This window comes from Oryctolagus cuniculus, chromosome X (genome assembly GCF_964237555.1).
Source record: "Oryctolagus cuniculus chromosome X, mOryCun1.1, whole genome shotgun sequence".
In the NCBI taxonomy this organism is placed as follows: Eukaryota; Metazoa; Chordata; class Mammalia; order Lagomorpha; family Leporidae; genus Oryctolagus; species Oryctolagus cuniculus.
This window is the reverse complement of record NC_091453.1, coordinates 48,630,515-48,654,304: the sequence shown is the minus strand read 5'-3', so window position 1 is coordinate 48,654,304 and position 23,790 is coordinate 48,630,515. Positions and strand designations below refer to the sequence as shown.

The following is a 23,790-nucleotide window of genomic DNA, read 5'->3' as shown; positions in this document are numbered from 1 at the left end:
CTCCCTTGCCCTGTCACTAGCTCCCTGCCATCCAATGGCTTAGTTCAATGTAAGTAGTTCCTACACATCCTCTTACCTTCTCAGCAGCACATGGCTCTGTCTCCTTCTTTCAAGTAGGAACTCCACTGAGCTACACCCTATTGGTGTCAGTGTCCCCAGCTGCATATTCTGGGATCACTCAGACAGGAAGCCCCAAGTGCAGGCCTCTGACTCCAACCCATTGTCTGATATCACCACAGCACAAAGCACAGACATGAGCGTGTATACACACACACACACACACACACACACCCCTTCAACTCAAACTCGACTCACTCACTGGCAGACACCACAGCTCCAGAGACCAAGGCTCAGAGATGGGAGAACAGAAAATGAACTCCGCTTGAGGGCGGAGGTGTTCTGATCCCAAAGAGCACGCAGCTTTGCCTACACAAGCTTGTCCCAAAGTGCACCTGAGACCAGGGGCATGAACTAGCTCCCGCTCCCCTCTCTTGTTCTGCCAAGTCTTGGCACTCGCCTGTTCTGACCCTGTGCCACCACCTCCGTGTCCCACCCCCTTGACTACTTCCCTTTCCTTTGGCTGAGGCCAAATATAAACTCCTGGGCAGGAAATGCTTTGAGGAGCCTGGCCCCACCCAGAGATCCAGAGAAAACTGTCTCTGACAGAAAGGAAATGGCCTGAGAGAAGTGGCCTCCTCGGCAACCCCACCCCTGACCCTAAGCACACAGCAAGGGGCAGGCACCTAGAACATTGGCCATAGTAAGGTCAAGGAAAGGAGAAGCTCAAATGGGTGCCCTAATAACTGTGTATGGCCTACGTACACGGAGCTCCTTGGGTACAAGGAGAAGAATGACGGACAGGAAACCTGGTGACATGGCTTTCAGTCCTGGCTCACAATTTCTTCACTCGAGGCTATGCTCGTTAATGACAACACTAACTAGAGATAGAATGCAATTATTAGTAATAATTAATAATAGGCACCAATAGGGAGTACTTGGCATGCACCAGGCCCTGGGTCAAGGATTTTATATGGATCTTGTCTATGCCTCAGTGTTGTCATCTAGGAAGCAGGGATAGAATCATGGTACCAGCCACAGGAGGTTTTTGCAAGGATAAAATGAGATGATAATAATAGCCCAGGAGTATGAAGCCATCCCAGGCCTGGATTGCTCCAGGCATGTTTTATATGGATTATATCATAGGATCTTCACAACCACGCTGCGAGGTATGTGTTCCAATAATATCTACTTTATAGATGAAGAAACTGAGACTCAGAGCTACTGGGTAAGCCGCGTGACTTGCTCAAGATCAGTAGCTACGAAGAGGTGTGCAAAGATGTAAATCGAGGCACTCTTGCTCCAGAGTCAGCATTACCACAACAGAATCATCATCACTAAGAGAAATCACCTGGCAGGCATGAAACACACCTGTCAGGGCTTTGGCAGTACGAGCCCCTAGTCTGAAGCAGCTTCCTGTCAGTGGGGAGAACACCTGCTCATATCCTAGCTCATCTGCTGCCCCATAAGAACCTTTTCCAGAGCAGCCTATACCTCCGGCCCAAATGGAACTGCGGGCTGCGACATGTCAAGCGGTTTCTACTGAATTGCAGATGAGACCTGGCACCTGCCTAAATGCCCACAGCACCCCCGATCCTGTTGGCCCCATCTCAGCCTCCCTCGACTGCACCCTCTGAACCCACTCCCCATCAGCTGTGCATTTATTCAACTTAACAGTACCAGGGCACCTCTGCCGGGCACCAAGCACTGAAAACAGAACAAAGGCTAAACTGTCCTAGGCTACTTGGGCTGGAGCTGCTGCCCGGTCCATCCTTCTCAGGGTGGCAGAGGCTAAGATGGACTGTCCTTCGAAGCATCCCCTAGAAATTGTCCGGAAGTGACGTCACAGTAAATAATCTCCAAAGCAATGGAGCTGGCCGCTGGCGCCACCCGAGGGAAGGAAAGAAGCCTGACAACCCCAGGGAACCTCAGATGGCAACACTGCGGTAAGGGAACATATTCTGGACAGCCTCCCACCCAGCCACACTCAATTCTCACATGAGCCACACGACTTGGAGGAATCACGAGTCACTCCAGCCAGCCTACTGCCTGCCATGAACCACCCACACCTTCTAAACAAGGCAACCTGGTTGTCAAGACAACACATTAAAATGTCTCTTCTTCCCTGATGCCACCCAGCAGGCTGCTCTTCATCGCCACTCCTGCCCCCGCACGCATGCGCGCGCGCGCACACACACACACACACACAGCTGGAAGGTGCTCATCGGGCAGGCTTGGTACTGACATCAGAATGTCCACCCCCCAAATTCCTCCTGAGTGCCCTCCCACCCCTTAAGGAGCTCTGCCTTAGAGCATCCAGACCTATGCTGTGGTGCTTTTTCTCCATCCATCTGTCCACATTGGTGGTGGGGAGAGAGCTGAGGGCAGGCAAGGACCAGCAGTGATTGACCCCTGGTGAGTGTGATGAGCACTCCCTCTGGCCGCAGAGAGGGAGAAGGGAGACTCAAACCCACCTCTTACCTCCCAGCCAGGTATCTGGAGTCATGGCCTGGTCATTAAGGATGTAGACAGTGGGTTTGGCACCGTAGCATAGTGGCTAAAGCTGCTGCCTGCAGTGCCAGCATCCCATATGGGCACCAGTTCAAGTCCCAGCTGCTCCACTTCTGATCCAGCTCTCTGCTATGGCCTGGGAAATCAGTGGAAGACGGCCCAAGTCCTTGGGCCCCTGCACTCATGTGGGAGTCCTTAGAAGTAACCCCTGGCTCCTGGCTTCGGATCTACCCAACTCTGGACATTGTGGTCATTTGGGGAGTGAACCATAAGATGGAAGACCTCTCTCTCTCTCTGCAACTCTGCTTTTCAAATAAATGAGCAAATCTTAAAAAAAAAAAAAAAAAGGATGCAGGCAGTGGAGACTGCTTGGGTCTTGATCCTAGCTCAGTCACTCCTCAACTGCAGGAACCTGGGTAAGTCTTCACTTAACCTCTCAGTGTCTTTATATGTAAAATGAGGGCAATGACAGCAATAAGCACCTTACAGAATTGCCACAGGGGCTAAGTAAGTTAAAATATATAAAGAATTTAGGGGCTTGGCATCATGGTGCAGCAGGTTAAACTACTGGCATCCCATTAGAACTCTGGTTCAAGTCCTGGCAGCTCCACTTCCCATCCGGCTCCCTGCAACGTTCCTGGGAAACCAATGGAAGGTGGTTCAAATGCATGTGCCCTTGCCACTCACACGGGAGACCGATATGGAGTTCCAGGCTCCTGGCTTTGGCTTAGCTTCACCCTGGTTATTGCAGGCATTTGGGGAATGAACAGCAGATTGAAGCACTCATGCTCTCAATCTCTCTCTCTCCCTCTCCCTCTCCCCCCAAACATATTTGTGTATCACCTTCTCCATAACGCTGCCTTTCACACACATAAATAAATCTTTAAAAGAATTCAGAAGAGTTCACTATTATTACTGGCGCCATCATCATTACTACAACCTGTTGCAATGTCAAAACTGATACTAAAGGTTAGAAGACGGGAGCCTCTAGGTGGACATGGCCAGGGACAGCTTTTCTGGATGAGGTGGAATCTGAAACAACAGAAATAGCCCAAGGGAATGCTCAGGAGGTGGCAGATTTGAGAACTGCCCCTCCCCGGGGTCAGTGAAAAACAGCAAGCTGAGCCGGTTGCAAAAAAAAGTACTTCTAAGTAACAACGGCGAGAATTTTACTTTTAGCGTTGGATTTAATACTCAACAACCCCATGAGGTCGGTCCATAATTCCATTTTACAGCTGAAAAAAAAAAAAAAAACGAAGCCTCTAGGAGGTTAAGTAATTGGCCCCAAATCACCCAGTCTGTGCACACTAGACCTCATGCCCTTCTCCGTGATACCCTCCTGCCTCAGCTGCTGGGTGCAGCCCAGGAGGTGCTAGACTTCTTGCTCCACTCTGGCTGCTTTCCCACACTCCCCTCCTTGCTTTTCCCATTCAGAAGCCCCTCCTGGGGAAGAGGGGGTGTCGCTGCTCAGGCCAGATGTTTGGGGGCCAAGCTCTTCCTACAAGCTCCCTGTCCCCAGCCTGCCAGAACTGCTGACTGCAGGTGCCTATCTCACACCTCAGGCCAGCCTTTGGTCAGCCCAGATAAAGGGCAGGAAATCCTAGACCACCACCCCCTGAAAGTCACTCCCTCTACCATGGGAACGGAGCTGCAGAGGGGCAGAGGTTCCTCTTCGGGGGCACGCGCTCAGCAGGGGGCGGGGGGTGGGGCTACCACGTCAGCCGCAGCTGCCTTGGCTGCAGAGTGTGGTTGGGAGCAAACGGGGACTGCTGAGCAGCAGGAGACGTGGGTTCCAAATCCTCCCTCACAGGAGCCTGTTCTCTTCCCTTCTCTGGGCCTCAGCTGCAGATCACCAAGACCACAGTGGGAGGCGGGGCATCACACTATCGACTTTATAGGGGTGCTTTGAGAACAGAGTGGGACCACAGATGTGAAAGTGCCCTGGAAACTAAAGAAATGGGTGGACCTGTTGCCTCCGTCATCAACTGCCAGGGGGACTGGCTGAGCTGGTGTTTCCCCCTGAGTCACTCTTCTAGGCCTCTCTGTGGGCATGGCTCATGCTCATTTCCGGCTTCAGTACTCCCTCGAATGTCCCCTTCCCTCCACCCCCTAGCAACTCCCCAGATGAAAAACCCAGTGGCAGAAAAAGCGGGGTACACTGGACGGACGTGCTCACATATTATGTTGTGACAGCTCATCCAGGCGAGCAGCAACGCTCACCAGGCTTGTTCTCGGCCATGGAGGCATTCATGAGAAGTTCTGTCTAAGGGCCACCCCGCAATCAGGGGAGCTGGCTAGACCCAAACAAATCAGAGATCTGTATGATGGGTTTGCACCCAAGATTCTGGGAGTTTGAAGTCTATCTGTTAGGGTTACCAGAGAAGGACTATGGAAAAAGTTTGGAAAAGTTCAGGCAAGAAATAATCAGAAGGGTAAGGGGCTCCCAGTGCCCCATTTCCTGTTCCCTACATTCAGGGGGCCACAAACAATAGCACACAGAGAGGATGGTGATGAGGCTGGGAAGGGGGCTGTCCCAGGTCTGAGCGGGGACACTTGCAGGAGCTGAGACTGTTAGGCCTGAAGAAGACACAGAGATATTTGGGTTCTGTGATGAGACCTCTGAAGGTCAGAGAGAGCAGGCGGGGTCTAGCTGGCTGCAGGGGGACAGAGCTGGGACCTAGACGAGACACAGGTAAATTCAACATGAGCTAAAGGCTTCAGACATTCCACAGCTGAAAGCAACTGCTTGAACTATGTGGTCCCAGATACTGAGAACAAGTGAGCAAGAACTGCACGGAGTACCCGGTGAGAAGGACCGTGTTTCAGGAGGAGACTTGGACCTCGTGCCACTGAGCTGTCCACCTACCTACCTCTGCAGTCTGGGGTTCGGGGGTGGGGGGGAGTTGTGGGAGAAATCAGAAAGGCAACTGGAGCCAGCTGGGCCCTTGGCTCCTTCCCACAGAGGCCTGGGATCTCAGCAGCACCTCAGGTTGGTACAACCCGGGGGGAGCAGGTCACTCATTAACTTGCGGCTGAATGGGTCAGAGGGTGGCCTCTGGAGCCAGAAGCAAGCATGAGGAGAGGCCAGAGAGCAAAATGAACAAAATGCCATGCCCAAGAAGAACCCAGCTTGTGGGGAGCTCAGGGCTCAGCCAGTCCAAAGGGACCCAGCCAGCTGAGCCTTATTCAGTAACTCGGCCTGGCTGAATGTGAAGTCAGCTCGCCATTGCCTTAGGGATAAGGAAAAGGTCTTAAGAGGGATTGCATACTTGCACAGCCGGAGGGGAGCCTGGCCCACTTTAGAACCGTGGAAATTGAGGCCTGGAGAAGACAAACGTCTTCCCTGAAGCTACTCACAGAAGGCGGAACCAAAAGCCATTTCCTTGACCCTACAGTAGGCCCACAGGGTTCCGTAAATGTCAGTTCCTTCTCTTCCCACTGAAACTGCAGAAAACGGCTTGTGGTCTAGAGCATTCTAAATTGGATCTGGGTTTGGGTCCTGGCCTGACCCTCCCTACCCCCCACTGCTTTTCTAATAGGCGCCCTCTGAGGAAAGGCAACAGGCAGCAGGGCGCCTGGAAATGCCTCTCTCCTGTGGGAAGGAACCCACAGCTGTATTGAAAACACACACACACACACACAGGCACCCAACCTCCTCCCACCCCCACCCCCACCCCCACCCCCAGCAAACCCTTTAGGTGGGCATTTGTTACTCTTTTCGACTTTCCAGTCCAGGTCAGAGGGTCATACTCTTGGCAGGGGATCAAATATCCCTATCCCCTTCTGACTCTGATGCCTTAAAAAAATACTTCATTAAATAAAAGTTAAAAAAAAATACTTCACCCCCAAAGCTCATCCAAATCCCCTATCAACTCAGTTCCCCTGCCCTTCGCAATATCATGCAGGGTGAATGTGTGTCCTTCAAACAAGGTGAATAACTACTGTTTGCCCAAGCAAAGGACAGAGGTGCAGAATTTTAATTGGCTCTAGAAGTTCCCGTGACTGAATGTTTGTCAGTGTTCCCTGGGGGAAAGGTGAGGGTTCAGGATGGGGGCCCTTTAAGACCTGGGGTGGACAGGGAGCTAGTTAATGACCATCCCCTAGAGGTGACTTTCCCAAGTGGTTATTAAGTGACTCAATCATTAACCAAGCAGTGGCAGGACCCTAGGCTTGTTGGAAAGGGGCCACTCTTTCCCAACGACCTCCCAAGAGCAGGAGGCGGCAGCCAGGGACAGCATTCCTGGGGTCTTTCTCTCCCGCGCGCCCCTCCGAAGGACTGGGCTATAATGGAGCGGGTGCAGACAGGGGTCTGTGCTGAGAGCAGCTCTCCCTCAGCTCCCTGTCAGGGTGGAGGATGGCTGGCCCGGAAATGGAGGAAGTCAACACGCCCTTATTGGGGCAGCAGGGAAAAGAGAGACAGTGAGGGTTTTTATCATGAATGAGAGAGGAAGCTCCAAGCTGGGCCTTGGTGATTAGATGACAAGCTGGGAAAGACGCTCATCCTGAATGCATCCTGTTTTGCTTCGAACTGGCCTCAGGGGCCAGGGGCAGGGGAGGGGCCTGGGTGGGGAGCGGCCTCCCAGGAATTCTACCAGGCCTGCTGACCTCAAGCTCCTGGGTGGCCCTGGCACTGGGGAGTGAGGAAGGAAGGCTTAGAGTCTCTGCAAGAAGACACCACATGTCAGCCTTGGCATCTGGAGGCCCAGAGGTGCTAATATTGGTTGCTGAGGGGCTGGTGCTTGCTGGGCAAGCTCTGTGAAAGGAAGCACTAGGGCTCCATGATCCCTTTAGCTGGGACCTTCCGTGGGCCTCTCTTCCAAGGTACAGCTCAAGTGGCACTGCCCCGTCACTCACCTTCCCCTCAGTCTAAAGCAATCACTCCCTGGTCTGGAATCCCAGGGCAGCAACTGGAAATATGGATGGAGACCAGATATTTTATGACATCGAGGGGGTCCTTTTAGGTATGCTAATGGTAGTGTGCCTTTTTTTTAATTAATATCTTTTACAGGGAGAGATTGAAATATTTGTAGATGAACTGATCAGTGTCTGGGATTGGTTCAAAGCAATCAGAAAGGGGGTAAAGGGACTGGGTGGGGGGGCATGGATAGGGCAGGATTGACCATGGACTAGTGGCTACTGAGGTTGGGTGATGGGTACATGAGTCCTTATTAGAGTAAGTGTCTCTATTTTTATATATGTCCAAAACTGATGTCTTTCTAAAAGCCCACACTGACATAGAGCTGGAGTGTGTTCTATGGCATTTCTACTGCCAACCTCCAAAGGAGATGGTTGAGTCCTTGAAGGCGAGGGCTCCTCTACAAGACCTAGCTCCAAGCCTGAACCTAGCAACTAATACTTGGTAGTTGACAAAATACTTAGTCATGGATTCCCTCATGCAATCCAGTGAAGTGGAAAAGGCCGGGAGGAACACAAGGTCTCAGAGGTTGAGGACAGCGAGAGCCAGGATTTAAAGCTCCATGTGTTCTCCCCAATCCCCTGTGCTTTGCTCCATGCCACCCTGAGATCCTAAGGAACTTAACATGCAGTTCTAAAATTGCTGCATGTCCGTGAGGTAAACAGGAACAACAACTGCTCAGCATGCGTGGCTGCACAAAAGGAAGTTCCACCCACAAACACAGTGCTGTAGAGCCTCCCATCCAATGATTCAGATCTACTAGCACTCTCCCCTGGCACACGCGTGTACACACATGAACATGTATGCATGCACACACACACACAAGACCCTGAGTCACAAATTAAATACTTTAGACTTTAACTGTGTACCCAGCCCAGTGCTCAACTACCCCATTTACAGTTGTGGCATGGAGAATACTACTCACCTAGACTTCAACCATCCCATCCTAAAAACCTGGCATCCCCGATCCCTATTTTATTTGCTGAAAAGCCTTCTCAGGGCCAACGGATATGATTCTTGAACCTACACAAACTGGAAGCCCAAGGAGAAGGTTCTCTGTCTTCTATTCCAGCCAAAGGAAACTCCTTCTTCCAGCCCGAGTCCTCTTGCCCCACCTTTCCCGAGGAGGTGAAGGCACAGCCTGCCTTTGGGAAACCTGCCATCTGTTGAACTCGCACTCTCCATTGCTGGGGGAAGGAGAACTAGGAGTCTCCTAGAAGAAAAGCACCAGCCGGAACAGCCTGCCGGTTAGGCACCATCCTCCTCTGCCCTTCGTGACCTTCTTGCTTCCATGTCCCTGTTCCTATACCTAGCCCCAGGTTGTTCCCCCTTTCCAATCTATAGGGCCAGGAATTGAATTTTAAAATTTCGAGACAAAGAGGATCGAAGTTCAGGTGTCTTGGTGCTGCTTCGTTGTACACTACTTTGTTTTGCTCGTCTGCTCCAACTCAGGAGTTTTAAGAACGAAGACCCTGCCATCCTCCTTGCAAGAGTCATTGTTCTCACTCCCAAGACCCACACAGGGTACATAGGCCCTTTTCACCCCTTTGGTCCCTCTTCTTGGTCTAAACACCTCCAGGTGTCATCTCCTGGCAGCCTCCCCTCTCCAGGTGGGGGAGGGGAGCCACAGCTGCACAGAGAGGTTTAGCATACGGCTCCTAGAGTTGCTTAGGGTGTGGAAAGAAGGCAGGAGAACAGGGGAGACCAGACTCTGTCCAGTGTGGTGTTTCGTAGCCCTAACTATAGAGGCCCCCTGAGCAGAAATCCCCAATCAAAAACCCAGAACACGGACAAATGGCAAAATCTCTGAAACAAGGACCAGCTGAGAATGTCCCACCCCCGCACAAACCCTCCCCTCCCCGCCACTCTTCCACCGAGGAACCACCTGCAGTAGCCTTCTCCTCTACAAGGGCTGCCTGTGCTCCTGACCCCACATAAGAGCTGTCCTTCTTTCATTCCAGGAAGATGAAAGTGAGGTGGAAAACAGTAAGGATACAGACTGGGCGGGGCGAGGGGGAGCACAGGAACCTCTCAAGTGGGGGCGGGAGTTGGTGGCACAGGAAGAGTCAGGGTTTGAAAATAGCCCTGGGTGTGATTCATTACCCTCCATCTCCTCCCTGTCAGCACTGGGTGCTCTGAGTGGGACTCAGACAAGCCAGGGCTCCAGGACTTGAGGATGAGCACAGGTTCCAAGCCAGCTCAATGTCTGCAATTCCCAGTCTCTGGAAGAAAACTCCCACCCCTCTCCACCGTCAGTCTGGCCGCTGTCTTGCTTCTCCCCCGCCCCCCCCCCCCACATACACACTGGTTTTCCAGCTGGCTTAGCTGCATAATCACCACAACACTCTCCATCTGCATAGCTCCTGTCGCACCAAGCGGTTCAGAGACAACCCTTTATCTGCCAGTTAGGAGCCTGGCCCGGGGCACTAAGGCACCAGATGTTAAGGCACAGGAGACTGGACTCTTCAGATATGGAAATCCAGCTGCCACCTAGGTGCAGTTGAAAACAGCATGGCCCACAGTGGCATGACCTGCCTAAGGACACATGAACTGGCTGAACCCCAGTTTCCTAAATTGTAATGCAGCGCTCGACTTTAACAAGTGTTGGAAGAAGAGACAGCGATAGAACCCCAGACCATCTAACTGGGAAATCCCAAAAATTTCCACCAGAAGGCGTTTTTTACTTGTTCAGATGTTCTCTAATGCAAACCATACCGGACTTCATATGGAAACTGAGCCGTTGAAAGCTCCCACTTATCTGGAGATTTTCGCAGGTACCTCAATACCAGGAAAGTACTACACATTTCTCGGAAAGGAAAGCAGTGAGGAGGCAGCGGCCGACGGGAAAGCCCACACAACCCGACCCGGGCTTCCTGAAAATGCCCTCGAAAGCACAGGAAGAGGGTAGGAAAAGTAGCGTGACCCGGCCACACAGCCCGAAGAATTGCAGCGAGCGCGCTCAGGGGGCGGAAGGTGGCTCCGATCGCTTCCTTAAGGTCTCCTCTATCCGTTGCCCAGCGGAATCGCTAGGAGAGGAACCCGGATCCAGCACGCCAGAGAGGCGAAGCGGGGCGAGGGAGCCCGGGCGCCCTGCCCAGCTGGGTCTCCCTTCTGTCGTCGCCCCAACTCTTACCTGGAGGCCGCGTCCACCCTTTGGGGTTCGGGTCACCACACAGCGGCAAGCGGGCGGGTGGCGAGCGCAGACAGTACTACTCCGTCCGGGGCACGCGTGGAGCCTGGGGTCTGGCGAGGGTAGCGGGGCCAGCCAGAGGAGCAGCTGCCGCTGCTGCTTAGCCCTTGTCAACCCGAGTCCGCTCGCCTCGCAGGTGGGGAGGGAGCGTCTGCGGACAGGGCTGTAAGGATGCCCCGCCCACCTACAGGACCGTCGACCAATGAGGGTTCAGTCCGGCCCACTGGCCTCCCCAGAAAGCCGCCCAACTCGGAGCGGGTGGCGCTCTGCCTGCCGGCTCCTCCAATCCCCAAGCCGCTGCCTTTTCCCTCAGGTCACACCGATGGAAGGGAGGAGCCCAAGCCCAGAGCCAACGACTGGGGGTGAAGGAGCGAGTTGGCCAGGCACACGGACTAATATTTATTGAGTTCTGAATGTGTCTGGCACCGTGTGGGGACTTTAAATACATTTGCCATGTGCGAGAGAGGGCTCAGCGACTAACTCAGGATGATTTATGGGCAGTCCAGAAGACACAACTTAGGTGACATCTCCAATAAAGAGAGAACCGGGTCATTTGTTATTTGAGAGGGAAGTTGCCATCCCCACCACCACCTTGTCAAGGCCCTAGCATTCTGCAACTTTCCCAGGACCCCAAACCCTCTGTCCCCGACTTGCAGAGTCTACCTCATACATGGAAAACGTGGGGAAGCACCATTAATCACAGCAGAAGAGGGCTTCCAAGAGTTGCTCTCAAAGCAAGTATTGCAAGAAAATCCATTCAAGTTCAGTAAGAAACAGTGCTATGATTTGGCCTCTCAGTTGTCTTTTTTTGCACGGCTCCCAGCACAACTTCCCAACACCTCAGGCAGTCCAGCCACTACTGCCCACATTAATGAATACGGAACAAAAGGAAAGGTGACTCCCTCCAGGCTACCCAACAAATCTGTGGCATGGCCAATACCTACACCCCAGCTCTTTTCTCAATACTGAACGGATGGGAGAAATGAAGTGGAAGTTCCTAGAATGCAAAAACTGTTCATCTAAGAAGCTAGAGTATCCAACACACATAAGAGCAAAAATACCTGTTCTTCAGGACAAAAACTCTCCAAGGACAAAAACTCTCCAAGGGCCACCCGAGGCAATGACAAAACCAGACCTAGCCTGGCTCCTGGAGGCCCCTGCCTGTCCAACTCTCAGTCTATGAGGCCAAATGGAAAGTCCTCCAGCTTCTTTCCCGGCTGGCCCCCAGGAGAATCAGAAGAGCAACAATGAGGCGAAGCTCTGGCCAGTGGGAACCTCTCCTTTCCTCTCAGCTGCAGGCCTCCAGCTGGTATCCTCTGGCACTTTGGTTCAAGTGAGCCATGCCCCTGTGTGTCTTGGGTGTGAATGAGACCTACACACATAGGCTCACTCCCAGAAACAAAACTCGGAAATCCTTATGACAGGTGAGAAGGGATAAGACCTCCCTCTGGAGGGTTGTGATCATTGTAAGCATCCCTAAGTTTCCTAGTTCTTGCTTGTACACAACACTAGAAAAGCTGTAAAAATGGGGGTCCTACAATTATCCTACCATTTCCCAAAGGGCAAGAAACCATGTCAGAGCCAATTCCATTCACCCCATGACATGAAGCACAGTGCCTACAATGGTTTCTTAGTAAAGTGTACACATTACTAAGAAATAATGTATGCATGCTGAAAGATGTTTAAGGGACAACCATGAAGAGATTGCAATCACAAGAATAATGAGAAAGCCCAACAACTTACTTTTAGTAGCTATATCCAACTAAATCAGATATGATAGGTTCCAAGATACCAGTTGTCAAAAAATCAAACCATAAAACTACAAAAAAGGCAACTAACTATAAAAAATTACAGTGAAAGCTTCCCAGTGCCTGGGATGGAGTAAGTGCTCCATAAAAACATTTGTTTAATGACTGAGGAAACAACAACATTCAGGGAAAGCTATAACTCTAGTACTTGCCATGTACACTGTGACATTTTGAAATGGTCCAAACCATGTCAGAACTATTTCTTTGGGCCTTTTGTTTATCTCCTTCATTTATCCCTTGAGCTTCTGAAAGACAAAGATAGCTCATCCCCTATGCTAGTGCCAAGGCCCTGTTCCCCGTCCTCAGCTTAAGCCAGTCTTCTATAGAACAAATACTCAGTAATACACATAGCACCCTTAAGGAGTGAGGAAATTGTACCTTTTCCCAGGTTGCTCTGTGAGCTGCACCCTGAGTGGCTCATCTGGAACCTTTAAGTCATTGGCTTCCCTCTTCCCACAAGCCTCCACTCTCACCACTGCCACTGCAACCCTGGATGCAAGCTCTGTCATTGGGCAGCAAACTGTACAGTGCACCATGCAGGCTGAGGGCCCCCTCAAAAAAAAAAAAAAGACTGTGTGTGCGTAGGTGTGCTTCTATGCCTGCGGCATGCAGCTTCCCTCGTTTGCTCACCACCTCAGGCCCAGTGGTCACACACAGGAGGGAGTGTAATGGACTCTGGAGCCAGAAGGCTTAGAGTATAAACCCCAGCTCCAGCTGTGTGACTCTGTGCCTCAGTTTCCCCATCTGCACATCGCTGATGATCATTACGACACTGATCTTACATGGCTACATAAACTCTTAGCGTGCCGGCCAGCACAGCCATTGCTCCTAAGTGACAGAGTCACTGAGCAATGGTGGAGAAAGCTCAGAACTAGAAAGTGAGGGAGCTGGGTGCTCACGGCAGCTCTACCACATTTTGGCTGTTGTCACTCAGAAGGTGACATTGTGCCAATCTACCATTAGTCTCGACACCCATAAAGTGGGACTGGAGCCTCAGGTCCAGTGGGCAATGGAGAGAAGCAGTAGGAGAGAGCCCTGGGAAGAAAGAAAGAGCAGTAGAGCTCAGGGGTTGCACAGGGCCAACCCACCCCTGTCCTCTAGGCGGTGGCAAAGCCCAACTCCATGTCCCGCTGCCCTGAGCCTAGCTGTGCACCCACCGCAGTCCCCGCACCCCTCCTTCCCTGCCTGCGAGCAAGAGCTCTTGAGGCTGTCACAGGCAAGCCCACGCCCTATGCGGGAAGGGCTCAGTCTCAGGGTCAGGAAGAAACCAAACAGAGCCTACTCTTTTCCAAGGGGGAGGAAGGAGCAGCAGCAAATTATCTCAGGGGGACTGGGTCAGGCAGTGTAGACAGGGAGCAGGAGTTCTAAGGGGGAAAATGAACTACACTCAGACCAGCCCCACCCAGCACATGACCACCAGGGCCCTCGCACACACTGACACGCTGTACACACATTCTTGCATGCCTCATCAAAGCCCACCAGGGCAGGCCAGGAAGGGGAAAGGCCGGCTGACAGGGAGCTGCAGGCCCCCACCCAGCCTAGTGAAAGAGGGCTATTGACAGGCTACCGCAACATGGGATAGTAGTCACGATTCATAACACAGATTCCTGAGCCGCCATGGCCATGGCAGTGGGATTTGCACTAAGAGCAGGCAGACCCAGCAGGCAGAGCTCTAGGGATGGGGCTGCGGAGGGAGGGGCCGGCACAGGAGAGGGGACACAGGCACCTCATTGTGCATTGGCAAGTGGGGGTGGGGGACAGGGCTCTATCCGGGCAGGACACACACATTGCCCCCAGCCCAGGCCAACAGCCCCCCGGGGCAGCCCATCCCCGCCCAGAGAATGCCTGAATGGGGGAAGCTGGAGCACTGGCCCAGCTGGGTCCAGGCCAGGGGCTGTCAGGGTTCTCCTCACCTCCCAGGGCTGCCCTCCAGCCCTCTGCCAGCACTGGGCAGCTCCTGGCTCCTGCAGGCTCTGGGTCTGGGCTGCTGGAGGCAGACACCCCAGGCCCGGCTCGCTCCCACACCCAAGAGCCTACAGCCGGCCCCTCCAAACCCCAACAAACTGTAGGCAGGGGTGAGCCTGAGCAGAGAGCAGCCCCCCTACCCCCAGCAGGCGTGCAGCAGAGCCCACGGCCACAATGCTGCGTGGGGCCCCGTGCCACACTCAGGAGGGGCCCCTGGCCTGGCTCTCTGCAGGCACTCAAAGGGCCAGGGGCCCACACCAGCACCCCCAGGCCAATCCATGGGGTCCCCCCGCACGGGGCCCCAGAGCAGGATGTGCACTGCGCCGCCCCGCCCTGTCCTGTCCTTTACAGGAAGGTCACAGTGTGTGGAGGGCAGATGAGCAAGGGCAAGCCCGCGGCTAACGCTGCCCCCAGCCTTGCCCTGCACCCCTCACCCCCAACTCCTGAAGCAGCAGAGGCCGGACCCTCCCTGCAGCCCCCTGCCCTCCCCACTGCCTGGTCCCGCCTCAGCCTTCCACCGCCCCTCCCTGGCAGGGCCACTTTCCTATCTGGGACAGCAAGGGCTGGCCCTGGGTCCCCGGGTCCCTTCTTTCCAGAACATTCTCTGCCTCTGAGGGCGTCTCCGTGTCTGCCCCTGGGGCTGGGGCTCCCGACGCCCCCTATCCCTGGGGCTGGTGCAGAGGACTGCGCTGGAGGTGGCAGAAGGGTCCTCCTGGGGCCGGCGCGGAAAGAGCAGATCTGGGACCAGGCGGGAAAGGAAGGGTGAGCGGCTGCGGGGAGAGGCAGGCAGGAAGAAGGGGCTGAGGCCGAGTCGGCCCAGAGGCTGAGTCCTGGTCACTGTCCCCAGTGGTGCCGCGGCCCCCCAGCCCCTGTAAGGACCTCAGCAGCCTGCCCCCTCGCCTGAGGTCCTTCCTGGGTCCCTGCGGGACTGTGGCTCCCGGGACAAAGCCCTGGAGCCCAGGAGGAGCCCGAGGAGGGCAGAGGACGGCTCTGTCTTCCCGCACACACGCAGGCTGTGCCTTCTGCCACCAGCTGGTCACCTGGGCCCAAGCAGACTTGGCGCCCTCAGCGGGGCGCTGCTTGGGGAGGGGAGGAGCTGTCTGGGGCCCTCTGTCTGGCCGGTGCAGCCCTGCCCTGTGACTATGGGCGTCCAGGCTTGGCCTTCTCCAGTCAGGCCGCCCGGCCTCATTCCTGGCCAACAACCTCCCTCCGCTGGCCCTGGACGGCAGCCCTCAGAGGACTCACGAGGCCACCCCAGGGGAACGCGGATTGTGCTGGGTCCGGGGCCCCTCTGCACAGGGATCTGGGCTCCAGTGCTCGGCCCTGCGACCCCTGCTCCTCCCAGCGGGTCCTCCCCCATGCAGTCTCCCTCCCGTACCCTCCACACGCGTGCACATTGCACATTTGCCCCAGGTACCAGTCTGACACCACCCTTGGCCAGGCCTGGGGCTTCCCTGCACACAGAGAACCTGGGCACGCAGCCCTTGTCCGTGCCAGGCCCTGGCAAGGCGTAGGGGTGGAGGCTGGGGCACACTGGCCCAGCAGCTGCGGCCCCAGTCTTCCTGGGGCTCCCAGGCTGGGGGTGGGGAGGGATGGCAACCCCAGACTGAGAATGCCCATTCCCAGGCCGGCGGGCCGGTATGGCAGTTCCTGCGGGACAGGGACAGGGGCCAGCAAGGCTCCCAGGGTGGGCAGGACTGATGCCCCCTTCCCCAAAGTGGCTCCTGGGGCAGAGGCTGGCGCAGGCTACTCTGACTCCTACCCGAGGAGCTGTGTGACCTGGGGGAGAGTCTTGCCCTCTCTGGACTGCAGTGTTCCTACCGGAATCAGAGTCTGACCAGAGGGTCTTGGAGCCCCTTGTCATTCCAAGTCCCACGACAAATCTGTGCTGAGAAAACCAAGCCGGGCTGTTCTTTCCTTCCTGCTATTTGAGTGAGAGTAAGAGAGAATTGCGGGCGAAAAGTAGCGGTCCATACGTGGAAATCCTGTGACGTGCTCAAAGAGATGGACAGCTTCTCAATTTTTAAAGAGCCCCAATGCCAGAGACTTTGAGAGTTCCCTTGGAGTCCACGGCGTTCTTGGCATGGAGGTTGGGGCAATGGGGGCTGACCATGAAGATGCCTCTTGGGTTACCCGGCAGTCTTCAAGGCTGCCATGCACAATGACAGGTTAAGTAGTCCGCTACCAGTGGTCGGTGGGAGCTACTTTCTAGGTCGTAAGACTCAAGGATATGGAGATCCTCAACGTGCTAGAAAGACAAAAAGACAACGTATGATGAAGGAAAAATAAGCCGAGGGTCAGACACACAGCGGGACAGGAAGATAGGCAAGAGGATGGACACGCAGACGCCAGAGGCAGAGACAAAGAAAGCCGCCGGAAGAATCCGGGTTAAAGCCCCTACTGTTTAGCAACTGCCTACTAGGTGTCAGTGAGTACCGTGGTGTTCTTTTTCAGCTGAAGTTGGACGCGGAGGCGGACAGGGAAGAGACCAGGACAGCTGGGACGCAGCAAAAGTTGACCGGGAGTCAGAAGAAAGCAGACATGCAGGATTGGAAAGCTCAAAAAAGGGGCACTCCAGTCAAGAGCGGGCTTTTAGATGAAAAGGGAACTGGTACCAAAGAGGCGGAGGCGACAGGGCCAGGAGCCTCGCGCAGCCGGCGCGGGGCCGCTGGACGCGGGAGGGTCTCAATGAAAGAGGCAGCCCAGCTCTGACCGCCCCGCCTGCTCTGCGGGGCGCTAGTCACCTGGTCTCCAGCGCGGCGGCTCCCAGCGGGTGCCCTTCACACCCCAGGGCGTCCACGTCCGAGGCTTTGAAAGCCGCAAGGCTGGCCCCCAGCCCCGCGCCTCAGCCATGCGTCCGGGGGCGCCGCGCCGCGCCAGGCGGCTGCGGAACCCGCAAGCGCGCGCGCGCGCCAGTCACGGAATTGGCGTCTCGGGGTGGCTGCACCGGGACTGAGCCGCAGACAGGAAAGCCAGGACCGGGGCTGAGGGAGGAGCTTAGTGAATGACGGCTGTGGTGGCCCCGCCCCCTCAGTAGTGACTAGAAAATTCCACCACCACCAGCACTCTGGCATAGCAGGGTTCTTTACAAAGTTGGTGGAAAATGGAATTAAAAGACAAGTTTGGCTGGCTGGCTGGCTGGCTGTCTTGACTGGCCTCACTCTGCTCCACCACTGTGCCGCCCTCTCGCCTTTGGGTCTCCAGTCAGGGGGTTGAGGTCACGTTCTTGCGTTTTCTGCCCTTGCCTTCTATTTGAGAGGCGTCTCACCACTGATCTCCCTGTTTCCTGCTGTTACCCCCACAATGTGAGGCAGTCGGGGTGCGGGTGGAGTTCAGTTTATGCACCTACAATATCTCACCGTGAGGAAGAGCTGGTGTCATTTCCACGTGGAGAGCGGGTCGTGGCAGCTGCCCTCTTGGGCGGACTGGCTCACTGCCTAGTTGCTTGCACCATTTTGTTCTTCACGTGCTCCTCAGCCCTCTTGTGCTGACTAGCTGGGCAGAGCCGTGGCAGCCGCTGGATTCCGACAAGGATAACTTGAAAGCCTTCTAGTACCAAGAATCTCCTGAAGTGCCAGCAGTCCTTATGCGACAGGTGGAAAAATGGAGATCCAAGAATGCCAAGGACCTGGCGGATTCTAACACACATAACCCTTCCTCTACCCCCTCACCCCCAACCTGCAGTAAGCAAACTCGGATTAGCTGATCTGGGGATGGTGGGAGGGCCTGGCTAAGTTTGTTTACTGAAGAGGGAGGGCCAAGAGTTACCAGCTCCCCGACCCAGCCATTGCCGCTCCACTCCTGTTTTGATGTGCCTCTAATCCAGAGCTAAGCAATCCTATTTGTGGAGGGATAAGCTAGGAAAAGGAAGAGTCTTTTGCAGTTGATCTGTGCCGATTTGCATACGATTTGCACCCATGTTCCATACACGTCATGTCAGAGCCAGAAGGGAGTTAGAAGTTAACATTTTCACCTCCATGCTATTCACTACTCCCCCTGTCCCCAGGGCAGTGCTGGCGCATAGCAGATGCTGGGGTAAAGAAAAAAAACCAGCAGGGAGCCCTACAAAAACTTTGTGGAAAATGGAATTAAGAGATAAGTTTCTTTGGGGATCCCCCGATTTTTGAAATCCCTGCATCATTTTTTTTATAACAGGCATTTTCCACGAACCTTTTGGGAACCATCACGGTTATGGACTGAAGCCTTCATATGGAGATGAGCATTGGCCCAAGGTCACACAGTGAGTCCTTTCTGAACCAAGACAGCTGTGAGTCTGCTGCTCCTGCGCTGAGCCATTGTAGTTTATGGAATCCTTTCTGTTCTCCGAGATCAGAAATTGGCAGTCGCTGTTCTGGACTAACCCAGCTGCTTGCAACAACCTCTTGGGATGCCCCTGTCTATACCCAGCTTGGTGCTGCCGACCCTTTGGCCTGTGAGTTTCCACAGGGATGGCTTCCCCCTTTAGGGAAGGGAGGCCCCAGTCAGCTTCCTGTGAGCAGAGGCGTTTCTCCTTTGCTCTCTGCTGGGGCGGGAGTGCAGAACGCAGCCCCTAAGCGGCAGCGGCCATTTCCTACCCGGCTAAGGCATCTCCCTCCTTGGCCAGTCCCTCCCCTACTTCCTGAGTTCTGCTGCTTCAGCCCCAGCCAGAAGAGTGATGTGAAAAGGCTCCAAGGATACACTTGAATCACGGAACCTGGGAACTGGAAGGGACCTTAGAGGTCCCTTGGTCTCCCCCACAGCAAAGAATGCCTGCTGTTAGCAAAGGCGGGGGGGGGGGGGGCGCTCTTACCTAACCTCTTACAACTTCAAGAGCCTGCCCCATAAAATGGACAGGATGACACCTGGCTAACAGTGTTGCTATGGGAACTGCCAGAATGGATTCGGTAAAAGCTAAGGTTATTGAGCACTAGCTATCATGTCTAGTGTGGTTCTAACTGCTTTTCAAGGATTAATTTATTTATCGCAGTCCTCTAAAGCAGGAAAAGAAGGATTCTTTAACAAATTGGTGGAAAAGTCTGTCTATCTCTCTGCATCTCAAATAAGTAATGATTGGCCTGCATTGTGGTGTAGTGAAATAAGCCACACCCAACAATACTGGCATCCCATATCAGAGTGCTGGTTTGGGTCCTGGCTGCTTTGCTTCTGATCCAGCTTCCTGCTAAAGCACCTGGGAAATCTCTGAAAGATGGCCCAAGGACTTGGGTCCCTGCTACCCATGTCGGAGACCTGGATGGAGTTCCTGGCTCCTAGTGATATGGGACATAGGGAGCTAGATTAGGGCCATACCACCACCTCCCTCACCTCCCCCTGCGACTCCCACCCTACGTAATCCTACCCACCTATGTGTCAGTCAAGCTTTACCCTTCCCAGGATGGATCTCCCTTCACCTGAGACCTGGGAAAGGAGGTGCCATGTAACCACCCCCATAAAAGAGACCAACAACTGGGGAGGATTCGCTCTCTTTGCAAATAAAGAGGAGGACTAGAGGAGGTGCTGAGGTTCTCTCTCTCTCTCTCTCTCTCTCTCTCTCTCTCTCTCTTTCTCCTTCCCTTCCTGCCACTCCTCACCTTCCTCACCTACGCCCTATGCCTCTGTGTGTGTGTTTCCTTACCTTTTAAATAATCTTTGCTACTTTGTGCACCATATATGTGCCTGTGCTTAGAATACTTCTCTAAGTAGAAAGCAAGGACCTGGAATGAAATTAGACCCCACCTTTCCCACTTCACTAGCTTCAGCCTGGCCTAGCCCTGGCTGTCACAGCCATTTGAGGAGTGAACCAGCAAATGGAAAATCTGTGTATGTGTGTGTGTGCGTGTGTGCATGTGTCTCACCCTGCCTTTCAAATAAATAGATCTTTTTTTAAAAAAAAAAGTACAGATTTTTAAAAAGATAAGTTTGTTTTGGTGCAAAGGGTTTTTTTAAGGTCATTTTCATGTATTTGAAAGGGAGAGAAGGAAGGAGAGAAAGAGAGAAACCTACCATCTTCTATTTGCTGGTTCACTCCACAAATGCCTGCAACAGCCAGGGCTGGGCCAGGCTGAAGCCAGGAGCCTGGAACTCCATCCAGGTCTCCCATGTGGGTGGCAGGGGCCCAAGCACTTGAGCCATCTTCTGCTGCCCCCAGGATATGCATTAGCAGAAAGCTGGATTAGAAACAGAGTAGCCAGGACTCAATGCCACACTCCCATCTGGGGTGCGGGCAGGCCAAGCAGCAGCTTTACCTGTTGCACCACAGCACTCACTCCAGTGCAAAATATTTTTGAAATCTATTCACAGATTTGCCATAATTCACGTTTTCATGGACTTCTTCAAGAGCTCTCATGTGTGTGGCTTTCAGACTTTGGGGGCATCAAAACAAAATGCACTTTAAATTCTCATTTCCATGAACATTTTGAAGTTCCCTCTTATTGTGGTCATCATTATCACCTCCATTTTTCTAGGTGGAGAAACTGAGGAGTGAGGAAGGGACTATAACTTGCTAAGTTCACAGTAGCTCAAACGTGGCAGTGGTAGAATTTGAATCCTGAACCTCCCATATAGTAGGAGCTCACGTGGCTGTGTTGCTGTAACTTTTGTGTTCAGATAGCCTCAGGGCTGAAGAATGTGAGGGGGAAGAATGTGGGGAAAGCTGAAGATGTAACCTGAAGCCTCCACTCCTAGCAGGGAATGTCTTTGAAGTCTCTGCTCTTATCTTAAATTCCACTTAAATTTTCCAGTTAACTTCAGCGTATGTCCCCTATGTTTTCAAGACAAATTGCTGTTTTTCTTCTTGAAGCCTTTGAGGAAAGCTGACATTTCAGGAAGATGAACCTCATGGGTCCAGTGCAATTAGATGCTTCGGGACCACTGCCTTGTGCTTCAGGGGTACCAGATCCCAGCACAAGGAGAGCCCTTAGCCACCCACAATAACTGAAGCTCGCGGAGCCTGGCCACGTAAACCAACATTCTCAGCACTTTGTCCATATGATGTAATCATCACAACAACTCTACAAGGAGGCTGAATTATTATTATTTTGGAGACAGTGTTCTTAGGGCACTTGTTACATGCTGTCCTGTTCTGGAGTTAGGCATTTGCTTACCTTATCTCTTTCTTTTCTTTCTTTTTTTTTAGGATTTATTTTATTTATTTGAAAGCAGGGTTACAGAGGGAGCCAGCAGGGGTAGGGGGGAAGGGCGGGGAGAGACAGAGAGAAGGAGAAAGACAGTTTTCTATCCACTGGCTCACTCCTCACTCTACAAATGCCAGCGACAACCCACAGTGGGCCAAGATGAAGCCAGGAGCCTGGAACTCCATCTGGGTCTCCCAGGTGGGTGGCAGGGGCCCAAGTACTGGGATCAGCTTCTGCAGACTTCCCAGGTGCATGAGCAAGGAGCTGGATGAAGTGAAGCAGCCAGGACTCAAACTCTGGGACCTATATCGGATGTTGACATTGCCAGTGGAGGCTTAATCTACTGTGTCACAACACTGGCTCCAGAAAGGTCGAATTATATCATGCCTCCATTTTCCAATGGGAAACTGCAGAGAACTTAAGTGATTTGCCACAGTCACCTCAGTTTGCAGTCAGCCTCAGCTGCTAATTGTCTCTCTGGCCACGTGAGTTCCTCTTAGCTCCTTCCCTCCACTTCTTCCCTCTAGGATCATTGCTTTGACTCTAGGCAGAAATGGGCCTTATTCCAACAAGATGAGCCATTCCTGAGGACAGGTGTTTCTCTCTCCACCCCAGATCAAAGCTAAGCCCAGAACTGGGACATGCACAGAGCTGGTCCTTCATTCATATTTAGCAACTGATTTTTTTTTCCTGACTGGTGACAGTCTTTTGGGCCTAGCACCTGTTGGGCTAATGGAGACAGCCACTCTCTGTGCCTGGAGTCCTCTGCCATTCTCTGTGGCCAAGATCCAGCTTCAGTAGTAGCTGTCCATCACCTAGATGGAAAGTCCACACTTCCAAGGTTGGCGTTCAGAGAGCTGTACAAGTTCACCCCGCTGAGGCAGCTGGCATTCCCAGGAATGCTCATCCTTAATTCCTTTTTTTTTTTTTTGTAAACACTTATATGGTGCCTTCAGTATGACTGGCAACATTCTATGTTCTTTGTATATTTTCACAAAGACCTTACAGAAATCTTGTGGGTACTATTATTATCCCATTTTACAGATGAGAAACTGAGACACAAGAGCTTTTATTTGCCCTATCAGCTGTGCTTTGCGAACTCCTACATATCCTTTTAGCACCTTACATCAGTAGCAGAAACCATTTCCCTTTCTGGATGATTCTCCAGCTCAGCTACCTCAACAATCACTCTATGTTGAGTTTAGAATTATTTGAGGGCCAGGACTGTGTTTCAGTATTCATAGCCTTTCCATTGCTCAGGAAAGGGTTTAGCACAGAGTTGGTATTCAGAGAATATTTGTTAAAGGATTGGATGAATAGTGAGTGGGTGGTTGGGTGGGGGAGCAAGGAACCCAGAAGCAGCCTTGACCTAAGTAAATGGTGGTTGAGAGATTCGGAGGTTCCTTTCCCCAATGTCATTGAGGTGAAAGGACATAAAGTGCGATCGCAGCGGTCAGAGAGGAAGACAGAGAAACTGGCCTGCCATCCTGCCATCCGTGTGGCTGGACCCAACCTGGCACCCTGACCACAAAGCCATTCAGGCTGACAAGGCATCCAGTGAGCCGCGAGAGCCAGCGGCTCTGGGTCTGTGCTGGGAAACCAGACTCACTGGCTTCTCTGTCTCCCCCTCAAAGGCACCCTGATTCAGAGGCTCATGCGGGAAAGAGAGGAGGGCTTAGATGTTCCGCTGGGGGTTGGGGTGTATTGCCTTCCATCTTCAAGAAACAGGCTTCAGTGAAGTCGATCCGTCCTGCGCCCGCTGCATGGAAAAATAAAGGGGAATTTGGCCACAACGCCGGTCTCAGCTCCCAGCAGCTGGGTTACCTTTGGCCAGTTATTGAGCCTCAGTGTCTTCAGCTGGAAAATGGAAATATTTTTTCTGCCCTGCAAGCATCAAGATAATGGATCTGAGGGGACTTGGTAAGTGGACAATGACCCAGGCACAGCTAGAATGGCAGCAGGAGTGCTGCTGTGAGCAGTGAGCTGCAGCTTTCTAATGGGAGGCCCCAAGTCACAGCTCTTCGCCTGTCTCTTGCTGTGTCTCTCACTAGAACCCAATCATTAGCCTTTTTTGGGTTTCTTTAAAATGAGCAGGACAATTCCTGTGCCTTTGCAGCCAAGTCTTTGAAGGATTGTTAGAAGGGTAGCAACATATATGAGGGTAGTTCAAAAAGCTCATGAAAAATGTATACTATGGGGGCCGGCCCTATGGAGTAGCAGGTAAAGGTGCCACCT

General features: G+C 53.1%; 1 protein-coding gene across 7 annotated transcripts in view; it reads right to left on the bottom strand.

The window, feature by feature from the left end:
- The window catches only part of STARD8 (StAR related lipid transfer domain containing 8), a 78,421-nt gene that overhangs the window by 23,430 nt on the left and 31,201 nt on the right, over positions 1 to 23,790 (bottom strand). Inside the window, exons 1-2 of one of the 7 annotated variants that reach the window (XM_070067147.1) lie at positions 17,191 to 17,420; positions 16,268 to 16,694 (exon numbers count right to left, since the gene is read on the bottom strand). The exons of 2 other annotated variants lie outside the window; for them this stretch is intronic. In XM_070067147.1, coding sequence (XP_069923248.1) covers positions 16,268 to 16,310 — 43 coding nt within the window. In that variant the 5' untranslated portion in view covers positions 16,311 to 16,694; positions 17,191 to 17,420. Of the gene's footprint in view, positions 1 to 10,616; positions 10,852 to 16,267; positions 16,695 to 17,190; positions 17,421 to 23,790 lie in introns of those variants that run through there. 4 more of the 7 variants (XM_008272730.4, XM_070067148.1, XM_017349828.3 and 1 more) reach the window with 4 other exon arrangements.